This window comes from Brassica napus, chromosome A2 (genome assembly GCF_020379485.1).
Source record: "Brassica napus cultivar Da-Ae chromosome A2, Da-Ae, whole genome shotgun sequence".
In the NCBI taxonomy this organism is placed as follows: Eukaryota; Viridiplantae; Streptophyta; class Magnoliopsida; order Brassicales; family Brassicaceae; genus Brassica; species Brassica napus.
This window is the reverse complement of record NC_063435.1, coordinates 50,334-74,970: the sequence shown is the minus strand read 5'-3', so window position 1 is coordinate 74,970 and position 24,637 is coordinate 50,334. Positions and strand designations below refer to the sequence as shown.

Below are 24,637 nucleotides of genomic sequence, written 5' to 3'. Positions count from 1 at the left end.
ACATAATTGTATTTATTAAAATTCTATTGGTGAAAACTTGTGAAAAATAGTTGATTACAAAAAATTATGCATTTATATCTAAGTTTTCATATGTTTTATTGAAAAGTATGAAAATTTTAAAACATCGATCTTTTAGAAACGAATGGAGTACTGTACGAGATGGTTAATTGCTTTATTTTACCTCTGGAGTATCAAATTTTAGTTACTTTTCAACTTCAAACCATAATTTATAGTATATAAAATATGTATTGAGTACTTACACGAGAAAATCTGTAGATATGGACAGGAATACAATTCATTGCTTATTAAATAGAGGAGGAAACGAACAAGAGAAGTGTTTAATACTAGATAATACACACAAATCAAATTAAATACTCAATAGACTACCATTATTTGTTTTATTTTATTCGTAGGAGTTAATATATGGAAACAAGAAATTAAATGGCAACCAACTTAAATTAGATGTTTATAATAAAATTTTGAAAATAAATAAAATCATAATTTCGGAAGTAAAAAAGGTACAGTCAAAGAAATTTAATTGAAATTAAAGAAAAGCAAACAAAATTAAATGGCAACACACCAGAATTGGTACAGAGAAACCAAATACATGCAAATATAAAAAAAGTGAAACCACCCTCCTGGCCTTAGTTTTTAGTATAAGTTTTATGAGAGGGAGACAAAAGAATAAATTTTCCAATTCCAAAATTACCCATGAGTATTTTCTAAAATATCTAAAAAAATTATATATATTTGTTTAAATTTTTGGGACAAGGAAAAAACTAAGGATGATACGAGAGTTGGGAGTAAGTAATAAACCCATGAAGCATTTCAAGTGGGTCCAATGTTTGGTAGTCAAGTTTCGTAGCTGTTTATGAATAACCAACTATGCAGGTGGATCTTAACTCTTAAGCTCTCAAACGAGTCTATGTGTTAGATATCAAATCATTTGATTGATTATAGGAGTTTCACTATTCAACTACAATCTAAAGTACCTTGTGCTACTCTTCTCAGTCACTAGATGATATATGGTGAATGTTGCTGTTTATAAATAATATACATAATCAAAAGACTAAGAGAAATAAGGTTACTACTACATATAACTTTTTGGATCCACTACATAAAAGAAATGCATTATAGGAATATCGAGCGTGAGAGAGAAGCAGGAGAATGAATCTGTGTTTAGGATTTGGGTGGGACCAATCCATTTTCTTTGTCTTAAGCTTACCTTCTTCCTCGTAAACCTACCTTCTTTGGTCCCATCTTCTTTATCATTCTACTTTGACTCGAACTTAATTATCTGCCTTTAAGTAAATGTAAAGAAGCTTCCATTTCGTTTCTTCCTTATGCAGTAATAATAACAAGTTAAATAACCCAAATGGCTTAGTCTGCAAACTAGTGTACATTACTAAGGCAGCATCCTTAAACTTTAAAACGATGTCATGATGAAAATGTAGTCGATTACAAAGATAATATTTGAACATGTAGCCTGTGAAGTGTGAAGTGAATGTTATGGAGTTATTTTTCTTATACAGATTTTTTTTTGTTATCTACAATTCACATAAACATAGTAAAAAAACCCACTAGCTATAACTTTTGGGTTTTAGTTAAATATAAATGAGTTAGCAAAATATAATTACAAAGAAAAAGGCAAAGCGAGCATTAAGAGTCCGACTACTCTCAATAAATTGTGTACCCTTAATTGCACCAATCAATGTGCAACTTGATATCCCATGCATCAAGGATCATGCTATCATATAGTATGAAGATCGTATTTTTCAACAGAATGACAAGAAACGAAAAAGTAACTTCTTAACAAACAGTTTTCTACAGCTTTACTTAGATACCCCACCTGAGTAGTTGAATATGGTATCACTACGTATAAATAATTTTTTTCGAAATATGTTAAAATCACAAAGTAATCGCATGTTTATTAAGTTCTATTTCAAAATAATTTTCTATAACATTACTAAGATATCACACCTTGTTCTTTTTAAACAAAAACACTTGAGTAATTGGTCGAACCATTGATTTTTAACTACCCTTTTAAAATGTTTACTTCACCGTTTCTCATCGTATTCATAAAATTATAATACCAGTTACATCCCAAGTAAGTCTAACTCCTCAAAAAATTTGGAGGTATCTTGTCTTTCAAAATGAGATTTCCAAAGTCGCGAACATCGGTATTATCCTAAAAGTTAAATCAATATGTTAAAATAGTTTTAGAGAAAAGAAACATTCAGTGTGCCTAGCTAGGGGTGGATCCAGAAAAAAAATTAATGTGTGGCATAATATATTATATATATAGTTTTATATATATACAAATATAATATAAATCAGCAAATTAATTTATTTTAAAAATTTTTATAGTATACTAGTTTATATGATATTATGCTAGAATTTTTAAAAGTTACGTTACTTACAAATTTAACATTTTACTTTAATAACTTAAATCAAGTAAAAATTAAACATATTTTTATAATGTTAAAATATTATTGAGTAGTATTAAATAATTATATACCTTACAGAATTTTATTATAACTTTTCATATTAGTTTCTATTTTAATATAAATATTTAGAAATACAAATTTAATACAAGTAAGAGAAAAGAAAACTTGTTTTAGCTTGTGGCACGTGTCACCCCTTCAAAGCGTGGATCCGCCCCTGAGTTTGCCAATGGGATATGTACCATGTTTTCTTGAAATTCATAGTCAAAAACATTATTGAAGTGTGTAATAGATTTGGAAAATAGATTTACCACACTATCAGACACTAACTACATGAATAATTTATCTTTAGAGGATGAATGTTTGATTGTAATGTTCGATTGTAATGTTTGTAGGACATTGACATGCAGAACATTGGAAAACACACTATCAAACATTACAATCGAACATTACAATCAAACACACTATCAAACATTACAATCGAACATTAAAATCAAACACAACAAAAAAAAGAGAGTAAGTGGTTTATCTAAAAATATTTCTGAGAAATATTAATCAAAATATTATTCAGAAATTTCGCTTAAGATGTGAAGTTGACATGCAACAATCTGCAACATCCAACATATCATATGGACACCAAGAAATTGAATTTTGAGCAAATTTTGTGCAAATTTTAGCAATCTTTTAGAATTTTGCGTTTGGAGCTATTTCTAATGCTGCTTATTATCTTCTTCTCTAGGCCCTGAGGTACAAAATATGATTGACTAAGATACCAAAAACTTACTCAAAATATAAGCTAGACTCATTATGTAATAATTAAGGGTTAAGCATTGGTTTGTGATTAAATTATTATTTTGAATTTCACTATTGAGTCAACACTCATACATTATGTATGAAAAAGAATATTAATGAAATTTATATTTGCAAATTTATGAAAATTTCATCATCAATTTCAATTGTAATGCAAGTTATTAACAAAGCCGGCAAAGAAAGACTTAAGTTGAGAAAGAAGACACAAAAGGAGATTCCAATTCATTTCATGAATATTCATCAAGAAATATTATGGCTTGCAACAATCAAGCGTACTGGAGACGACCCTCCTGGCTCCAGCACTCTTGACAAGCCTTCTATAATTGATAACTCTAATTTGATCAATGATTCTGATGGTGAAATTATTGATATTCTTTAGGAAGGCATTGACTATGTTTTGGTCCCTCAAGAAGTTTGGAACCAATTGCATTCATGGTGAGTTTAAGAATGAAATAATGTAGCATATTTGAAACCCTTTAGGATGTTTATCTTTATTCTTCTCTTTTATAAGGTACAATGCTAGTCCAACTCTACGGCGGAGAGTCATTAGCCCGGGTCGCTCCCAAGCACAGTTGGCGCTGAAAGTATACAATTTACAGCTTCATCTACTTTTGGTGCCAAGTAAAAAGGTTAATCATCTTTTCAGTTTTTTAATTTTCTTAGTCCATTACTTTATTCTAGTCTAATAATCTTTTTTTTTTTGTGTGTGTGTATGTGTGCTTGTTTTTTGACAGGTGAAACCTCTTATTGATATTGTTCCTCAAGCACTAACTATTAATCCTTTTGATTTAACCTTGGAAGTCACAACTTCAAACCATAAGCTCGATCAAGTGGTTAGTTTAATGAAATTTTGATTTGCAAATTTATGAAAATTTCATCATCAATATCAATTGTGATGCAGGATATTCATGAATATTCATCAAGGAAAATTATAGCTTGCAACAATCAAACGTACTGAAGACAAGCATATCATACATCAAGGTTGGACCACATTTTGCATGGATAACAAATTGGAGCCTGGACATATCTGCATGTTTAGAAACATTGAAGGAGGAGAGCTTAAGTTTACCCTTTATCTAGTAAAGTTGGTAAAGCAACAATCATCAAAGTTGGTAAAGGAACAACCAATAATCCAACAACATCAACAACAAAAAGAAGAGGAACAACCACAACAACAGTTGGAGGTATCTATACTCTTATTGTCCTTTGTTGTCTTATTGTGCTTTATTGTTGTGTTTGATTGTAATGTTCGATTGTAATGTTTGTAGGACATTGACATGCATAACATTGGAAAACAAAAATGCTCAATAAGACAATAATGTTTATACTCCAGCTGCAATTCAAGGTGGTGTTCATTATTTCTTCCAATGTGTTTACATTTGATTTCTGAAATTATATTAATATGATATATGATTCTTGTAGCTGAAGTGTTTAAAGATATAGAACCATTGGTTAGGTCAGTGATAGATGGATTCAATGTTTGTATATTCGCATATGGTTAGACAGGATCAGGAAAATATAAATGTATAATTGGATACTTAAAATATCCAAATAGCACATATATAAATTTATAATATGAAATTAGTTCACACCGTTAAAGTTTTTCATATAAAAAAATATTTACGTATACATATCAAAGTATTCATAACATCCTCCAATAACACTTATATACTTATACAAACATATTACGGTAATATAAGACTAGATTTTGATTTTGTATAATAACGAGTGAGATAAGTAATTATTTTAGTTAAACCTCTTATAAATCATTTACATACTATCAAAGATTTGTATGTGATCATTAGATTGTTGTTTTGAAACCCCAAATTCTTATTTCTCGGAAATTCCATCGGAAATCCATCGAAAATTCTGACCAAATTCCGACGGAGTCTAACCCCGACCAATCAAAAGACATGCATAAACTCATAGTTTCTCGAGGCTTCCTTTGTTGATATTCTCGAAACATTCCGACAGAATTCTGACGAAAATAATGTGACGGACATGTTTAGTCGGAATTTTTCACTTTACCTCGGTAGAAACTTCGCAAAATTAATTTGATTAACCGCTTAAAATAGAACCGACCGAATTCCGACGGAAACTGTCCGTCGGTTTATTTTTAATACATAAGCCGACCCTTCTTCTTCTTCCTCATTTTTTCTCTTCTCCTCGGCAATCTCCGCGATCTTACTCCTCTTTCTCTCTAACAAATCTGCGATTCCGACCTCAATTCCTCCAAATCTCTTTGTAAGTCATCTAAACCCCTCTTTAGATTACGTTTTTTTTTAGGTTTGGAATGTTAGATTTGTGGATTTTAGGTTTTGAATATGAAGATTTAGGATAAAATTGATAGTTTTAGGAGTTATATGTTCTTAGATTTTGTTTTAGGTTGTTTTTTTGTATGTAGATTGAAACTTTTAGATGTTAGATTTGTAGATTTTAGAAATGATATGTTAAACATTTTTATAATAACATTTTTTGTGTATTTATAATTATTGAAAAGTTATATTTTAAAAATATATATATATATATATATATAATCTTTTCAAGTTTTTATTATCTTTTATTGTTTCAAAACGTTTTTATAATTTTATATAACGTTTTAAGCTTTTAATAAAACATTTTAAGTTGATATAATTTTTTTTTAAGTTTGTTATAATTTATAAAACATTTTCTGATTTCTAAAATTTATGAAAACCTTTTTCACCTTTTTAAAAACCTTTTCAATCTATAAAATGTTTTTGTGTTTTTTCAGATTTAGTTAAAACGTTTTTCAGTTATTAGAAAAAGGTTTCAATTACAAAAAGTTTTTTAAAATTAAAAAAAAAACGTTTTCTCTTTGTTTTAAAATATTTTCAATTTATAAACCGTTTATTATTTTTAAAAATTTATAAAAACATTTATTATAAAGGATTTTAAAAAAATAATTATATTACAAAAAGTTTTTATATTTTTAAATTTTATATATATTTAATGAATTAAAAATATTTATTATAAAAATTTCCGTCGGAATTTTGTGAGAAATAAGTTCGTTGGAATTTCGTCGGAAAACTCTTCTTCGTAATTTTGTCGAAAATCTGTCCGTCAGAGTTTCGTCGGAATTCTGTTCGTCGGAATTTTGTCAGAAATATATCCGTCGGATTTCTTCGGAAATTCGTGAAAAATTGCGACGAAATTCTGACAAATTTTTTATTTTCGACGAGATATAATCGACGACTGTTTTCGTCGGAAATAGTTTATTCCAACGGATTTCCGATGAAATTGTCCATAGGAAACTAGCTGTTTTCTTTACTTGTAGTGATCGTCCATATCTATTCACTTAATGAGATCTCGTTCATTAAAATTTGGATATAAAAAATTGTTTAGTTGACTTGCAGAATTAATAGCATTCGTGTTAAGTGTTAACGACGTGGGCACATTTATAAACAGTAATGCTAACTCTCTTTTATTTTCTTGATAAAGAATTACTAACGCTGACTTTAGAGTTTGGCTACATAGTTATTACATTTTGTATTTAGTTTGGTTATTAAGTTATTACTTATTTTCTCGTGTCACACAAGAAGTAAAAACAACGTGATATATTTAATTTGTTAAAGAAACCAACGTGATCTAACCAAATCAAATTACAGGTATGGTAGTTCTAATCCGAACCGAACTCTGATTTGAACAAAACATAAGTCCATAACTAAAACTAGAGTGGCTTAGTTGAATTCTATTCATTTGCATGGCACATGATATGGTTCTATAAATGTATTCTAATATAGCAATGATTTTTTCGAGTTTTACGTTTATACATTTCCTCAAGATACGGCCTTAAAAATAAAAGATATCTTCAATGTCTAACGAAACGCAAGATGTTAATAAATATACATAATGAAGTTGAAAACCATATCATGACAATTCATGCATATGGAAGCACATAAATAACGATGCGTGGAAAAAGGGTCAGCGAGGATCATAAAGATAGAAACGATAACAACGGATCTATTTCATGTGGTGTAAAACACTTAAATAATTAAAAGTCAAAAAGATGTGACGAAGTTGAGATAGTAATTTACATTTGTTTAAATAACACTAGAGATTTTTTCCGCGCTTCGCGCGGATTATGTCTTATAAATTTATTTTATTTATAATATTATTTGTTAATTTTTTATCTTTTATATTAACTTCTTGTTTTTCCAATGTTAGTTTTTCTTAATTTAAATTTATATGTTAATAATTTTTCATTTTTTTGTTGTAGATGGAGAATTATATTTTTTATTGATGGTTTTTTGTATGTGATAGTGACATAAACTTTTTGAAATTTTAAAATAATATTATATATAGTACGATTAACACATTAAAGAAGAGAAACATATTCAGACACATTTTACACAGGTTTTATATGCATAATTTTAAACATTATATATGTATATATTATAAGTTTGAAACATGTAAATGCTTTCTAAAGCTAAATACTTGTTCTGAGTTTACATAACTTATCGAAAGTTTTATCTCTTTTTAAATTCAAATCACAGAAAAAATATAAAAAAGTCAGTATAGATAGGTTTTTTGGGCTTTTAAATCAACACTGAAAAATTACATGAATCAGATAACAACAGTTTTGTAAACAACTGGATAAAATTTGACCGAGCCAAAGATTTTCACACAATATGTTCTTTCTTCTTCAAATTGCGAAGAGCCTATAGGCACAAGAAAAAAATCATAATTTTTGTTTTCAGTTATATAACATTTTTTCTCCTTTACACACGGAGTTTATTACACTGCTATAAGCAATGTAGAACTCTATTCATATAAGATTCACATCTATGCATTTTGACAAAGAAGAATTTCAGCCATCTTTAGTTTCGGAATGTACCAACTTCAGTCATATACACTATATTTTCTCTATGATTCAAAACTTATAATTTTAATATATGTGCAGATTTCCATGTGAAAAGGCACGCACGCCATCTATCATTCAACCTATTACTTTTTCCAAAGTAAACACTATAATCCTCGTTTGGTTAGCTCCACAAACTAATCTCTTTAGATCAGTTTATCAAAAAATATGGATACTAATGTCAGAAAAGAATATAAACACTATCAACAATACATATTGGCACAAGAATATTTGGTTCAAGGAACATATTCCACGTAATGCGTTTATATCATGGCTGGCTTTGCGGAGAAGACTGCCAACCAAGGATCGCTTGAGGCGTTGGGGATTAAATGTCTCAGGAACGTGCGCCCTTTGTAATCTGGAAATAGAGACTCACCATCATCTCTTCTTTGAGTGCTCTTTCTCTCGCTTGATATGGGAGCCTTTTGCTGCTGAAGTTTGGATTTCTCCTCCGGCTGATCTACACTCTGTTGCAGCCTAGATCAATCAACCTCGCGTCAACGTAGATGCACATGCTACTCCAGTCATCAAGCTCTACTTTCAGTCATGTCTCCTCACCTTCATCAGTCATCCTTGCCTCTTTCGACCGTATGATGCGTGACCATCTCCTCTCTTACCCGGTAAGTTCTTCTTTCTCATCTTCTCTACTTCTTTTTATATTTCTTGTATAAGACTTCCTTAAGGCTTTTTTTACCTTGAGTTGTTGTTGGTTGTTTTTGTTTCCTTGCTGTAATAAGTTGTTTAAAAACAACAGTGTAACCTTTTAGAAAATAATAATCTTAACATCTTACCAAAAAAAAAACAACAAATATTGACTTATTTATGTGAATATATATTTTATTTTAAATCATTATAGTGGACGAATAAAACACCATAATTTGTACAACAAATTTTCTTAGATTCACCTCATCATACTCACCATTTTACCATTTTAATTACATAATTTTACATGAGCTTCTTCATCCTTCCCGGTTATTTTCTCTTTATTTATAACTACAATATAATGTTATAAATTATATATATTATAAATTAATAATTTATTTACCCTTAAAGTCTAACTATTAAAATATAACATAATTCAATATAGATATATGATTCTATTAATAAATTAGCAGTTACAAATTTGAAATTTCTAGAAATATCAAAAGTTGTATGTTAGTTAATTATTTTCTAAATGATATTTATTTTTAATTCTTTTTAGATGAGAATATTTTGGCTGAGGTGGATAGTCTCAAAAGCCTTGAATTTAGTCCCTTTTATATAGTAGGATTTTGAGGAGCTACCAACTCTGTTAAAATGTTTTTTCTTTTTAAATGTTATTTTTGATGCACTTCAGTTCCGATTATAATATATACTCTTTCAGTTTTAAAATGATACATGTTATAGTTTTTTACACATATTAATAAAACATATCAAAATTTCAATATTAAATATATAATTTTCTGTGATCATCTATTTTTCTTAACTCCAAACTAATATAAAATTCAGTTTTTAAAAAATACAATTAAACATAATTTGTTAATAAAAATGCATTAAAAATATAAAAAATAAATTTATTGAAACAATTTGTTTTCTAAGACATGCATTTTTATGCAGCGGAAGTAGTTAATTAACATATATTCATGAGAGTGTGATATGCTAAACATCATTAAGTTGCAATTAATTTGGGATGCTATTTTAGATAACTAACTGTAATTTGTAGTTATTTCGAGTACTTGTACACAGAAAGTAGTATGTTTTTGGGCACAAATTACTCAGTAACTAAAATTTCATGAGCTCTTTTTTATTTGGCGTGTGTTCCTATTTTTGCAGAGTCTGGATTTACCATTAATGTCCAAGTCATTGGGTTCACCCACTAGTCCCACACTTTAAGTGTAATGATAAAAGAAACCCAAGGGGGAGAGAGTACATATTTAGTAGAATTACATCCCAATTCCAATAGCATTCATCTCAATGTCATGCCATATATATACATACTTGATGCAGTACCTCTATAAGGACCACTCTTCTTTGATTTCTCCTTTAAAGTACAAAATTTTCAAGTGAAGTGTTTAGAAAATGGGCTTTGGTATTAGACTGATAAAGAATCTGGATTAACATCTGAAGCCTATGGATTGCTAGAGAGAAAGAAATAACTTCACTCTGCACACACACACACACAAACACCAAAGTTCTCAACTACCTCATATAATGTTAACTCTGAGGAAAAAATAACAAATGCTCTCCTGCCCAAATATATTGAAATCTGTTAGGTAAAAAGGCCGAGCCAGCAAGCAAAACACTCAATAAAACTGAGACATGTAGCTGATCAAATAGCAATGAAATCCATATGGAAAATTCATTTTAATAAGACTGGCCCAGATAATAACTTACAATGCATGCGCCATCTTCTGTCTTAATGAATATCTAGTAAGATCAATATCTCCCAGTGCATCATATTAGTTGGCACTTAATTCTAGCCATCCATATCTCAAACCTAAATTGATAGCTAACTCCAAGACTCATCAAGTATATTTTCACATAAGTTTTAATAGGAAGAAAATGAATCATATGCTAGGGTAAGAAAAAATGTATATTAAACTCTATTTCATGGTACATGGACATCGTTTTAATTTTTTATCAATTAATTTAGTAAAACTTCATAATACTTCAAAATTTTTAGTGGATTAACCACTATAAAATCACTATTTTATAGAGAAACGGAGACAACAAAAGTTTCAAACCTCTTTGACCTTCATCATATGTTAGTGAAAGATGCAACTATGCATTAACACAATATTTTCACATTTTTGATTTTTTCTCAAAATCTATGTGTTAACCCCTACGAAAATATTAAATTTTCGGTAAATGCTCTATATACAGAAGCCTATGATCTTTAGTGTTGTTTTAAAATTTCTAAACACATCCTAAATTTGTATTAATGTATATTAAACTCTCTTTCATGGTACATGGACATCTTTTTAACTTTTTCTCAATTAATTAATTTAGTAAAACTTCATAATACTTTATTAATTGGTAGACTAACCACTATAAAATTGCTATTTTCTAGAGAAATGGAGATAACAAAAGTTTCAAACCTCTTTCAACTTCATCATATGTTAGTGAATGATTAACCTATGCATTAAAACAAAATTTAATTATTTTTGAATTTTTCTCAAAATATATGTGTTAACCCCTACGAAAATATATAATTTTTCTGTAAATGCTCAATATACTGAAGCATATGATCTTTAGTGTTGTTTTAAAATTTCTAAACACATTAGACATTTATATTAATGTATATTAAACTCTCTTTAATGGTACATGTGCATCGTTTTAATTTGTTCTCAATTAATTTAGTAAAACTTCATAATACTTCAAAAATTGGCGGACTAACAACTATAAAATCGCTATTTCTAAAGAAACGGAGACAACAAAAGTTCCAAAACTCTTTAACCTTCATCATATGTTAGTGAAAGATGCAACTATGCATTAAAACATTATTTCTATATTTTTGAATTTTTCTCAAAATATATGTGTTAACTCCTACGAAAATATTAAATTTTTCAGTAAATGCTGTATATACCGAGCCTATGATCTTTTGTGTTGTTTTAAAATTTCTTAACACATTCTACGTTTGTATTAATGTATATTAAATTATCTTTCATGATATGTGAACATCGTTTTATTTTTTTGTCAATTAATTTAATAAAATTTCATGATAATCTCTAAATTGGTGAACTAACCACTATAAAATCGCTATTTTCTAGAGAAACAGAGACATCAAAAGTTCCAAACCTCTTTGACCTTCATCATATGTTAGTGAAGGATTCAACTATGAATTAAAACAGTATTTTTATATTTTTGATTTTTTCTCAAAATATATGTGTTAACCCATACGAAAATATTGAACTTTTCGGTAAATCCTCTATATACTGAAGGCTGAAGCCTATGATATTAAGTATTGTTTTAAATTTTGAAAAACATTTTACATTTGTATATTAAACTCTCTTTCATGGTACATAGACATCGTTTTAATTTTTTGTCAATTAATTTAGTAAAATTTCATAATACTCCATAATTTGGTGGACTAACCATTATAAAATAGCTATTTTGTAGAGAAACGGAGACAACAAAATTTCCAAACTTCTTTGAGCTTCATCATATGTTAGTGAAAGATGCAACTATGTATTAAAACAATATTTTCACATTTTTAATTTTTTCTCAAAATCTATGTGTTAACTAATCCCTACGAAAATATTATATTTTTCGGTAAATGCTCTATATATCGAGCCTATGATCTTTAGTGTCGTTTTGAAATTTCTAAACACATTTTGTATTTGTATTAATTTATATTAAATGCTATTTCATGGTACATAGACATCGTTTTAATTTTTTGTCAATTACTTTACTAAAATTTCAAAATATTCCATAAATTGGTGGACTAACAGTAAATCCTATTTGATATCTTTATATGTTTGATTTTTTTTTCAAAATAATGAATGGAGATTGGTTTTATTTTATTCCACAACTATGCCAGGCAGAACATATTTTTAATCAATATTGATAAATTCTATATTTGATTGTGATATTTTGGCCTTGCAGGAGTTAGGTACTAGACTTCAGCGACCACTAGTTTAAAATAAGGTAAATGCTCTGCAAATCATTGTCTCTACCAAATGAATGATTACCAAACTACTAGTAGATTTGTAGCCGATTATGATTCTACAATGAAATGTAATAATGAATACATATACACACGCTTAGAACAAAAGGGTGTAGCAGCTTGATGACATGTTTTTCAACACGTTTAACAAACAAAACGATCTCACAAAACTGAAAAGGACATTGATAGCCATTAGCCAACACATCTACACACAAAATATTGAGGAATGCTATTCAAGCAAGTAAGCAACATTGATGCCAATTTGCCAAAGACCACTATCAAAATGAGACTAGCTAGACTACAAGATTATTTGCGCAGGTCAACTTAAAAGAACCTTCATAAAAAAGACATTAATTACTATCTAATGGTATAATCTTTATTACATAATATTAGTTCCAACGTCGTCGCTAATCACAATCAGGGAGATGTAATGACGAACGTGGGGCCAAGGAAGCTTCCATCACGATGTAACCGACGCATACTCATCGTTTATTCTATTCCTTTTATATCTAAAAAAAAAGAATAAGAGTCGTATAAACATTTGTATAATAGTTTGACGTCTCTAGCTTACGTGAAAGAGAAGACTTGTTCAAAGAGAGAAAGAAGAGATCATGGATCATCAACAACAACAACTCTTCTCTCTCTGCTCAGTTCCATACGTTTTCAACATCAAGAAACATTTCTTCGTCAGCCTCTTTTCACTTAGCCTCCTCATATTCTCGACTCTCGTCATCTTCAACCTTGTCGGCTCCTCCTCCTCCTTGGAGCCTCTTCTCCGTTTCGGATTGTTGTCGCCCTCATCGCAAAACTCAACAAAGGATTGTGATTACTCCAAAGGAAGATGGGTTCGTAGAACATCATCATCATCATCATTGATATACGGAGAAGAGTGTCGCTTTCTTGATTCAGGTTTTCGTTGTCGCAAGAACGGAAGAAAAGATTCTGATTATCTAAACTGGCGATGGCAACCACACGGCTGCGATCTCCCACGGTAAGCATGTTGCCACGTCAAATTTTTCATAAAAGTGAATATGTGTTTTCTTGCCTGCACCTAAAGTTATGTATTGATTCCTTGGAATAAAATAGATAAATGTTTTAAGGGTTACAACTAGAGATATTAAGTTTTAGCTGCAAGCAAGAAACATAGTTTAGGATTCTATTCACATTCTTGTGACACAAGAAAGCTTTACTCTCGTATAACTAAAGTAATGTCTTTATTGCTTGCACATAGGGTTACAACTAGATATTAGGCTTATATTCACTTTCTTCCGACACAAGAAAGCTTCCTATTGTAACCTAAAGTGAAAGTGTGTGTTTTTGCTTGCACCTGAAGGCTTTATTTAGGGTTACAACTTGATATTAGGCTTCTGTTCACTTTCTTCTGATACAAGAAAGCTTTGCTCTTTTATACCTAAAGTTAAAATGTGTGTTCTTGCTTGCATCTAAAGGCTTTATTTAGGGTTGCAACTATATATTAGGCTTCTATTCACTTTCTTCTGACACAAGAAAGCTTTGTTTCTCGTATAAACCTAAATGTTTTAGTACTAACTGTGACCAACTTAATGTTTTTTTTTTCTTCTTGGTTTGGCTGTTGAATGATTAGGTTTAACGCAAGTGACTTTCTGGAGAGGAGTAGGAACGGGAGGATAGTGTTCGTGGGAGATTCCATTGGAAGAAACCAATGGGAATCACTCATGTGCATGCTCTCACAAGCAGTACCTAACAAGTCAGAGATCTACGAAGTGTATGGGAGCCCCATAACCAAACACAAAGGTTTTCTCTCCATGCGGTTCCCTCAGCAAAACCTCACAGTTGAGTACCACAGAACACCGTTCCTTGTCGTCATTGGCCGGCCACCTGAACACTCACCGCAAGAGATCAAAACCACAGTGAGAGTCGACGAGTTTAACTGGCAATCAAAAAGATGGGTTGACTCAGATGTTCTTGTCTTCAACTCAGGGCACTGGTGGAACGAGGAGAAGACCGTGTTAGCGTAAGAGAGAGTCCTCCCCCCTCAGCTTCTGACATTCTCTTCCTTAAACTGTGGTTCTGTTTCTTTGCAGAGGAACATACTTTGAAGAGGGAAGGAAAGTGAACAAGACAATGGGAGCAATGGAGGCGTTTGAGAAGTCTCTAAAGACATGGAAGTCATGGGTTTTGGAGAGACTTGATCCTGACAAGAGTTATGTCTTCTTCAGAAGCTACTCTCCAGTGCACTACAGAAACGGGACATGGAACCTGGGAGGTCTGTGTGATGCAGAGACTGGTCCTGAGACTGATAAACGGAGAATGGAACCTGATGCAGCTCACAATCGATATATCTATGAAGCAATTGAAGAGATGAAGTATCAACACAGTAAGGTTAAGTTTCTCAACATTACATATCTGACAGAGTTTAGGAAAGACGGCCATCCTTCTCGGTATAGAGAGGGTGGTACTCCTGTTGATGCTCCTCAAGACTGCAGCCACTGGTGCTTACCAGGGGTACCTGACACGTGGAATGAGATTTTCTATGCGCAGCTCTTGTCAATGAATTATAGAACAAAGTGAGGTATAAAAAACTGATTCTGGATCTTGATCTAGTCATGATTCTGTTTCATTTTGCATTTGCTTCACCTTCTCAAGCTATCTTAACAGGTTCAACCTTCAGGATCAAGAGATGGATCAAAAGCAAGTACAAAGAGAAGGCATTACCAAGCATAGGCTAGTTTAGTTCATAAACTCAGACATACTGCCAATGATAGTTGTAAACGTTAACGATGGAGAGATTCATATAGACATGATTTTGTACAAAGCAACCATCAACACATCAGTATAGAAGTTCTGAAACTGAAACTGAAACTGAAACAGATCATACCAGTCTGGAAACATTATTGATCATCATCTGTAATAAAAAGCGATATATACACATCCTAAGAGTATAAGATCCATTTAAGAGTTGAGAGTTTTGTAGTGATAACTACTTCTGCTTTAACAAAAGATTCAGAGATCATGAAATGAAACAAGAGCAAGTGTGCCGAAGTTTTGCTCATGTCTCTTACAAACAACACTTGTAAAAGTGTTTTTTTTTTCATACCAAAAGATATAGCAGATGCAATATATTCCTATTCTCAATTCGGTTATTCGATGTTCAATGGCTCAGATGTTGTTGCAGCTGCTTCCCCTGGCCTAGGCGGTCCTCTTGCTATTGGTAAGCCACCAACACCGCCACCAAAAGTTTGCTTCGCTTTAGCGTAGTCCACAAATATTACACGACCGTTTAATTGCTGAAAACAAAATGTTTTTGTTACCAATAGTTAAACAAAGTGAAAAACATCAAAGACAATATACTTGTCCATTAAACTCCATCAAAGCCTTCCTCGCATCGTCATCAGAAGCAAACGTCACAAAACCGAACCCTTTGGATCTATCGGAGACTCTATCCATCACTATTTGAGCTGCCAAGAAACAACCGAAAACACTTCAAAAACTCCGACCAGTGTTAATTGTCCAGTGTATTGTAACAAATGATGCATATTGTACCTTCAACAACTTGACCACATTGGGAAAATGCCTCTGACAATCCCTGCTCGGTAGTGTAAAACGATAATCCTGCAGGGGAAAAAAAAATAAACATGATTGATTGGTTAGTGAACTCAGCATTAATTATTATTTATTAGAGATTCTAATAACAGCATTTTGTATGTCACGAATCAATATCTCTCCTGATATTTGGTTTTTATAAATTATTAAAAGGGCCAGAATAAGAAATACCGCCAACGAAGAGTTTAGTGGCAACTCCACGGCGTTGAGTGAGGAAACATGAGGAGGAAGCGTTAGTTACGCCGACGGATTTTAAGTACCGGCCACCGATCCTTGCGAGCGCCGCCATTGAAATGATGCCGCGAGGAGAGAAGAAGCATGTGTGGAAACTTATGAATCGGGCATTTTGGGCCTATATAAGCCCATACTTCAAACGATTAAATTTCTAGGCCCATTAAACCATCTGAACAAGCCCAAGAGACAAAACGCAATATGATTCAGTCTGAAGAAACGAAGAAGAAGCATGTGGGAACTTATGAATCGGGCAATTTGGGCCTATATCAGGCCCATCAAGCGATCTGAACAAGCCCAAGAGACAAAACGCAATATGATTGATTCAGTCTGAAAATATCCATCCGTCTTGTCTCGTCTCCACACTCGTACTGGGGATTTAGGGTTTCGGTTCGATTCAAGTCTCAGGAAGAAGAAGAGAGAAGATGTCGTCGACACTCCTCGAGCAAACTCGCTCCAATCATGAGGAGATTGAAAGACTGGAGCGAATCGTTGTGCAAGATCTGCAGACTGAGCCGTCGTCGAGCAAGGACAGATTGGTACAGGGCCACCGTGTCCGCAACATGATTCAGTCTATCATGCGCACCACCGAGAAGCTCGTACGTTTACGCTCCTCCTCCTTCTAGTATCTTCTATCGAATTAGAAAATGCGCTTTCCTTGTATAGTTTATCTCAAAATGATTTGGATCCTTTTATAGCTTCGTATTGATTTCTTATATAGTGAAGTGGTTCCCGGTTAAGTGAACATTGAACTATGGATTTAACCAAACCAAGCATTGATTAGATGATTAACTAACTACTCATCAGTAGATAGATTGCCTTGGGATTAATGCTGACGTGTGATTCTTTGTTGGGCTATGTCAAGGTTGAGACCTATGAAGATAAGGATGGGGCTAGGGAAGATGAGATTGCGGCGCTTGGTGGCCACACTGCAACAGGGATCAACGTGTATAGTGCATTCTATGATCGTTTGAAAGAGGTTTGCTCTCTATCTGTTGATCTATGTTATATAATTCCATTGATGATTAGTTTAAAACACTGGTGATGGATAATTAAGAACTAAGTGAAAGAGTCTCTCTCAGTTTTATTCCATTAACTATTTTGGTTAGTTCTCATTCTTTTCAAAGTATTGTATGGAATTTGCTTTGCATAATAGTGTACCAGACGGTTATATATTCTACATCGATAGGGATTTATATCTAAGTAGGGTGCAGACCCCACCCTGAATGAGATTCAAAAATTCTAGTTTCGAGGGTTCCTGAATGGAATGTTTATCATCTGAATCCCTAAGTAATTAACTTCTTTTACAAACTTACAGATACGTGAGTATCATAGAAAGTACCCTTCTGGACCTCTTGTTGATGCCAGTGCGGACTATGAAGCACTTCTGAAGGTGGAACCTGTTATTTCGTTCAGTGGAGAGGTAAGTTTCTGTTTGACTCTTCTCTTTATTGCCGGACACCAGATTTTCATTTTTGAATTTCTACAATTGTGTGTTGTGCAGGAAGGTGCTGGTCGGTACTTGGACTTGCATGATTTGTATAACCAGTACATTAACTCTAAATTTGGGGAAAGGGTCGAGTATTCTGTTTACCTTGATGTGTTTTCTCAACCAGAGAAGATACCTCGTAAACTGAAGTTTTCAAGGTAAACGTTTTGTTCTTCTACTTAGAAAGCCTCCATATTTGTTTCTACATGTATATGACTGGCGTTTCTTGTTGTCTTACAATCCGTCCTTTTAGGCAATACAAGAAGTATATGGAAGCTCTGCTAGAGTACTTGGTCAACTTTTTCCAGCGAACGGAGCCATTGCAAGACCTTGACAAAATGCTTTCCAAGGTTTAACCTTCTTTATGCTTTGTCGTTATATTGTGTTCAACTTGTTTCCGTATGGAATCTTGTGGGTGCTTTGAACTAAAGCTTTATTACATAACTGATATGCCATACGCATCTAAGAGTTTTGTATTAGTTTCCCAAGTACTGCGTAAAAGTTAGATACATAACTAGATGATGCTCGTATTAGAAATTAAATAGCCATATCTAGAGATCTCAGTATCCTCAGCTTGGCATTCTTGGTAGTTCTAGTTTCGCCAAATGCTTTGCATGCAGTTTGATCTCTTGCATATAATATGTTGGTTTCTTGCAGGTTGAGACTGATTTTGAAGAGCAATTTGCAGATGGAAAAGTAGTAGGATGGGAGGACCATGGCCAAGAGAATGAACCACAGCCACAGCATTCTGTCATAGATCTTGATTACTACACCACAGCCGAGGAGTTGATAGAAGTGGGACCTGAAAAGCTCAAGGAGGTAATGACCATGCTTCATGTTTATATGATCCCTGAAGCATTATTCCGCTAATTATCTCTCTTTTATGTCATTTAGGCGCTGGGGGCTCTGGGGCTGAAAGTTGGTGGTACTCTGCAGCAGCGTGCGGAGAGACTTTTCCTTACGAAGGTTCGTACACTTGCTAAATCTCCTGGAAACGCATTTTGCTACATTTTGCGTGTACTGAGGTATTGGTAGGAGCATTTAGTGCTATGAGATTTAGTTGGGAGTTAAAGTCAGATTGACATTTAGTATGCCAATTGATTTTGTAGCTTATGTTATTACCTTAAGGTTGTCTTATGCCTTTGATTGATTCAATTTATGTTCAGGATACGCCTTTGGAGAAGCTGGATAAGAAACATTTTGCCAAAGCCATCGTGAAACAAAACGGAGATGCCAAATCAACGCAGGAGCCCGACAGTGCTAAACAGATTGCACTAACAGAGGCCAAAGTGAAGAAACTCTGCAGTTTACTTGATGAGGTTAGTTGATTGAAGTACCTCTTTTCTACATCCTTTGTTTTGTCCCTAAGCATATTTTTACCTGACCTTTTAACTTTATTATTGTCTTTGTATAGACAATCGAAAGGACAAAGCAAAACGTTGTTAAGAAGCAGGCCTTGACGTATGAGGAGATGGAGGAAGAACGCGAGGGTGAGGAAGAACGTGCAGAAGAAGAAAGTGATGACGAGGAAGGTGACTTTTACAATCCACTGAAGCTGCCAATGGGTTGGGATGGGAAGCCTATACCATACTGGCTCTACAAGCTTCATGGACTTGGCCAGGTATGTTGGAGTTATTAGACCAGCACTGACAAACACTATATTGACTAATCAAATTTGGTGTTGTTATGTCGTGTAGAAATTCGAATGCGAGATATGTGGAAACAGTGTCTACATGGGGAGAAGAGCTTTTGAGAGACATTTTAAAGAGTTTCAACACCAACATGGAATGCGTTGCTTAGGGATTCCAAACACAAAGAACTTCAATGAAATCACTTCAATTGAGGTATATATATTACTTTGGGGTAGCTTAAAGTAATAGTTTTGGGTAAGTTGATATGTGATTTGGTTTGGTTTTTATTTCAGGAAGCGAAAGAGTTGTGGAAGAAGATCCAGGAGAGACAAGGGGTTAACAAGTGGAGGCCAGAACTGGAAGAAGAGTATGAAGATCGTGAAGGTAACATCTACAACAAGAAGACTTACTCTGATCTCCAACGTCAAGGTCTCATCTGATTGACCATATTCAGGAATGTTACTTGATGACAACTTCTCTACTTGCTGTATCACTTCAAACCGTTCTACTTTGTAAAATCAAACCATTTGTCATCTTTTTGTGGTGTATTGTCTCTTTTAGTTTCGTTTAGACCATCGCAAATGTTCCTAGGGAAAATATAAAAAATGAAAAGAAATTTTTTTTTCAAAAAAAAGTGTTTCAAAAAAAAGAAAAGAAAATGTTTTTTTTTTTTGTCAACAAATGCTCCCTCCCTGTGGTAAACATAAAAAATGAAGAGAATGTTTCTTTAATGTGAGAATATAAAAGTCTTGCATAAAAGTAATATTATTCACTACACTTCTTACAAAAAAATAAAATATAAATCACTAATTTATTTTGTTCTTAAACCTTATATTTGTAAAATAATCTTCAAAATTTTATTTGTATTTATTTATATTAAACAGATTTTTAATACTTTTATAAATTATTTATATTTTTATTTGACTGTTCTAAGTTCAAACATAGCAAAAAAAAAATTTGGTCTAACGGTAACAGTAGTAGAAAATATTAATATTCAATTTCCTTAATTGTTACTCATTGGTTCCTCTTTTTATAGAATTTGTGTAAACATAATATATCTTTCTGTTTACATTTTAAAATTTAATTGGTACTCATTTGTTAAATTCTATTCGCTGCTCATATTAGTTTTTAAGAATTTTCTTATAGAATTTGTAGCGTAGTTTATGCTATTAAATCACAAAATCTTAATTAAAAAGGTAACTTGGAATGGGCTTTCTTACTTTTTTTTTTTTATTTCACAGTCAAACGGCCATTTTCGGAAGACTATATTCGCTGACTAGTAAAACACTCCCGTGCCAACGCATCCCAACTCTACGTAGACTCTCTTTCCACCGTTGGATCTAAAATCTAATCATCCAACGGCCACAAATAAATCCCACCAAAAATATGACCGTTGGAATACAACCGTTGGCTCCTCTTCATAAGACGAGCGCTCTCTCGCCTTCTTCTTCATCACAATCTCTCAATCCTCACAGACTCTTTTACCCAAAAGAGAAAAAATCAAAGAAGAGTAAGAATCTGCAGGAGAGAGCGATTATGGCGACGAGAACAAACATGCCTGAACAAGTCAGAGGTAATCAATCTTCTTCTTCCTCTCAATTTTCTATGTATCGATTCGATTTCGTAAAATCTGGGTATAGCTTAATTGATTCGATTGAGTATTCATCTGATCTTTGATGGGTTTCTTCGATTTTTGCGAAATCTGGGTTTAATTTGATTGATTCGATTGATTATATAACTCGTGTGCCCTAACTCGGTCCCGATTCGACTCGTTCAAGAACAGATCTTGATTGTGATTTCTTATGGATTTATCTGAAACAGGTGTTCCCGTCGCAGCAGATGGTGCGAAGATCCAGAACAAAAACGGCGCCGTAAAGAACCGTCGTGCTCTCGGTGACATCGGAAACCGAAACCTCGTCTCTGTTCCCTTAGCCCAAGGAGGCAAGCCCATTAACAGGCCCATTACGCGAAGCTTCCGAGCCCAGCTACTAGCGAACGCCAACGGTGGTGAGAACAAGGCTCATGTTCTTGCAGCCAAGAAGCCACAACAACCTCTTGTTCCAAAGAAGAATCTAGTCGTCAAGAAGGCAGCAGTGTCGTCACCTCCTAAGAGCAAGAACGTGACGTACTCATCGGTTCTCAGTGCTCGTAGCAAAGCTGCTTGTGGTGTAACCAACAAGCCCAAGATTCTTGATATCGATGAGTCTGATAAGGATAACCATTTGGCTGCGGTGGAGTACGTTGAGGATATGTACTCTTTCTACAAAGAGGTTGAGAAGGAGAGCCAGCCGAAGATGTATATGCACATTCAGACGGAGATGAACGAGAAGATGAGAGCCATCTTGGTGGATTGGTTGTTGGAAGTTCACGTCAAGTTTGAGCTTAACTTGGAGACGCTTTACCTCACTGTCAACATCATTGATCGGTTCCTGTCTGTGAAAGCTGTTCCTAAACGAGAGTTGCAGCTAGTGGGAATCAGTGCTTTGCTTATTGCTTCCAAATACGAAGAGATCTGGCCGCCTCAGGTAACGTATTTGATAATAATCAAAGTGTGATTTGTGTTTTCTTGTGATATTGATTTGGTGTGTGGCAATGTGTAAGGTAAATGATTTGGTGTATGTGACGGATAATGCTTACAACAACAAGCAGATTCTGGTGATGGAGAAGACTATCCTTGGGAACCTTGAGTGGTACTTGACGGTTCCGACTCAGTACGTGTTCCTTGTCCGATTCATTAAAGCCTCGGTGTCTGATCCAGAGGTGAGTTGACTTTTGCTTATTTTTCTTCTTACAATTTAGATTGGGAGGAGACTAATGTTGGTTTGGTTTGTTGTGTGTGTGTCTGTAGATGGAGAACATGGTTCACTTCCTTGCTGAGCTGGGGATGATGCATTACGACACGTTGAAGTTCTGTCCCTCCATGCTAGCTGCTTCAGCTGTATACACAGCGAGATGCTCTTTGAACAAGTCGCCAGCTTGGACAGATACGTTGAAGTTCCACACTGGATACTCTGAATCTGAGATTATGTAAGAATCATCAACATCATCTCTGTTTCTTTTGTTCTTATTGTCTGTTAAATTGCAGAGAAACTTATATGTGTTTGTGTTGTGTTAATAGGGAATGCTCAAAGCTTCTAGCTTTACATCACTCGAGATGCGGAGAGAGCAAGCTGCGTGCGGTTTACAAGAAGTACTCAAAGATCGAGAACGGAGGCGTTGCTTTGGTTTCACCAGCAAAGTCTCTCTTGAGTTCTGCTGCTGATGTGAAGAAGCCCCTTTCTGCTTAAAGTGATTTTGTGTGTGTTTTCATCAGATCTCTCTCTGATTGAGAAATTTTAAGATTCGACTTTGCTTTAAAAAAAAAACTTATTTGTTATGAGTTCAAAATATGATGTATACTTTACCTCTCTATGACTAATAGATAAGCTTTCTGATAATTGGATTATGTTTGTGTTGTTTTGCATCATGCTCTGAGTGGTAACGAGCACTTGTTCCAAAATACATTATCTTAAAAATAATTATCACATTGAATCTTTAATTTTTAATCTGATAAATCACTATATCTCCAAGATCGGGTTGTATTATTAAGAGAGAGAGAGAAAAGTTAGAGAGAGAAAGCAGATCGGGTTGTGGTTTCCGACGTCCGGCCGGCGCGTGAGCGCGCGTGCCGGTGCGGGAGCCCTTTGATCTTTCACCAAGTGCTTTTCTTCGGCTTCTCATACTTGTCCTCCCCCTATCGCCTTGTCGGAGCTCTGGTCCGGGCCTTGTCCGTTGTCGTCACCTCCGGGGGCGACTCGGTGGAGGCGCTGTGTCTGGAGCAACGACGCGAGTGGGTGGAGGATGGGGGTGGTGAAGCCGGTAGTTTCGAGTAGTATTAGTTTTCCGGGAGGTGGAGGCTTATAGAGCTCCATCGACGCCGACTTTGTCACCGGGAGGCGGAGGCTTCCTTTGCTCCGCTGTCGCCGGCTCTTGTCTCCGGGGCGTGAAGGTTGTTTTGTGCCTTGCGCCGCCGGCTAAGTGGTCTTTTTATCTCCGTTTTTTAGGTTTCTCTTTTAGTCTCTAGCGATGTGGGGTTGGTTTGGCCGGTGGAGCTCTCGTCGGAGGATGATAGACGCTCCCTGGTGGTAACTGGGTGATGGTTTGTGCTACGCTTTCTAGTCGGTGGTGGTGTTTTAATTGTGACGGATTAGCTCTCCTCTGCGATTGATGCTATCCGAGTTTAGAATCGCTGTCTTGAGGGTGTTAGCGGTGAAGATGGTGGAGCTATTGAGCTTGGGGGTGTACCGGTGGTTAGATCATGGAAGATGGCACCGGGGTCTCGATTGTTGCGGTTTCCGGCGTGGTTCGAAGCGGTTGGGCGTTAGTGTTGCGCCTCCGTTTTGGGAGCTAGGGTTTCCGTTTTTTGTTGGGCTTTTGGGCCTTTGTTTGGGTGGAGTAGGGTTGCCTCTTGTGGTTTGGGCTTTGTAATGGTTGGGCTTGGCCCTTATTTTAAATAAAATTTCTGATGGGAAAAAAAAAATCTGATAAATCACTATTTGTTATCGTCTCTCTCCTTTTTCTTATATTTAACGGATTGAATAAATTTAACTCAGTTTAATCCATCTCACTTTCAACTATTTATTCAACATCTCATTGCACCATTTAAACCGTTAAAAATAATAATTCAACAGCCTAATTGTAAATAGTCTAATAAGATATCAAATTTTTTTTTCGGTTATCAACTACCTCCATCATTTCCCAAATAAATGTTACCACCGTCAAACTTTGCCACTGTATCTCCGTTACGACCACCACCAAATCCATAATTTTCAATGTCTTGTGCATTTATCGACACCTCCTTCCTAATAACAACCACTTCCTTCAACTACCACTCCATCATCCGTAATCAATAGCATACCTCTTCTTTAATCACTATGAGCTCTTTCA

General features: G+C 34.1%; 4 protein-coding genes across 4 annotated transcripts; 3 read left to right on the top strand and 1 right to left on the bottom strand.

Annotated features, from left to right (window-relative positions):
* The first annotated feature begins 13,171 nt into the window (after nucleotides 1-13,171).
* On the top strand, nucleotides 13,172-15,620 carry LOC106422620 (protein trichome birefringence-like 9). Its single transcript, XM_013863408.3, has 4 exons — nucleotides 13,172-13,769; nucleotides 14,382-14,771; nucleotides 14,842-15,329; nucleotides 15,416-15,620. Exons 1-3 carry the CDS (start codon nucleotides 13,390-13,392, stop codon nucleotides 15,326-15,328), a joined length of 1,257 nt encoding a protein of 418 aa, XP_013718862.2. The 5' UTR covers nucleotides 13,172-13,389; the 3' UTR covers nucleotide 15,329; nucleotides 15,416-15,620.
* A 26-nt stretch (nucleotides 15,621-15,646) lies between these two features.
* Nucleotides 15,647-16,745, bottom strand: LOC106437161 (small RNA-binding protein 11, chloroplastic). The gene is made up of 4 exons (XM_013878081.3): nucleotides 16,532-16,745; nucleotides 16,301-16,369; nucleotides 16,109-16,215; nucleotides 15,647-16,044 (listed from the first exon to the last, which is right to left on the bottom strand). Exons 1-4 carry the CDS (start codon nucleotides 16,647-16,649, stop codon nucleotides 15,898-15,900), a joined length of 441 nt encoding a protein of 146 aa, XP_013733535.2. The 5' UTR covers nucleotides 16,650-16,745; the 3' UTR covers nucleotides 15,647-15,897.
* A 199-nt stretch (nucleotides 16,746-16,944) lies between these two features.
* LOC125581485 (splicing factor SF3a60 homolog) lies at nucleotides 16,945-20,335 on the top strand. The gene is made up of 11 exons (XM_048747001.1): nucleotides 16,945-17,190; nucleotides 17,457-17,570; nucleotides 17,910-18,014; nucleotides 18,096-18,238; nucleotides 18,334-18,430; nucleotides 18,738-18,899; nucleotides 18,975-19,046; nucleotides 19,247-19,399; nucleotides 19,495-19,701; nucleotides 19,778-19,924; nucleotides 20,005-20,335. Exons 1-11 carry the CDS (start codon nucleotides 17,017-17,019, stop codon nucleotides 20,149-20,151), a joined length of 1,521 nt encoding a protein of 506 aa, XP_048602958.1. The 5' UTR covers nucleotides 16,945-17,016; the 3' UTR covers nucleotides 20,152-20,335.
* Nucleotides 20,336-21,082: 747 nt separating this feature from the next.
* Nucleotides 21,083-23,148, top strand: LOC125581479 (cyclin-B1-2-like). The gene is made up of 5 exons (XM_048746995.1): nucleotides 21,083-21,284; nucleotides 21,533-22,236; nucleotides 22,313-22,471; nucleotides 22,560-22,738; nucleotides 22,830-23,148. The coding sequence occupies exons 1-5, from the start codon at nucleotides 21,098-21,100 to the stop codon at nucleotides 22,996-22,998; spliced, it is 1,398 nt and encodes a 465-aa protein (XP_048602952.1). The 5' UTR covers nucleotides 21,083-21,097; the 3' UTR covers nucleotides 22,999-23,148.
* The last annotated feature ends 1,489 nt before the right edge of the window (nucleotides 23,149-24,637 follow it).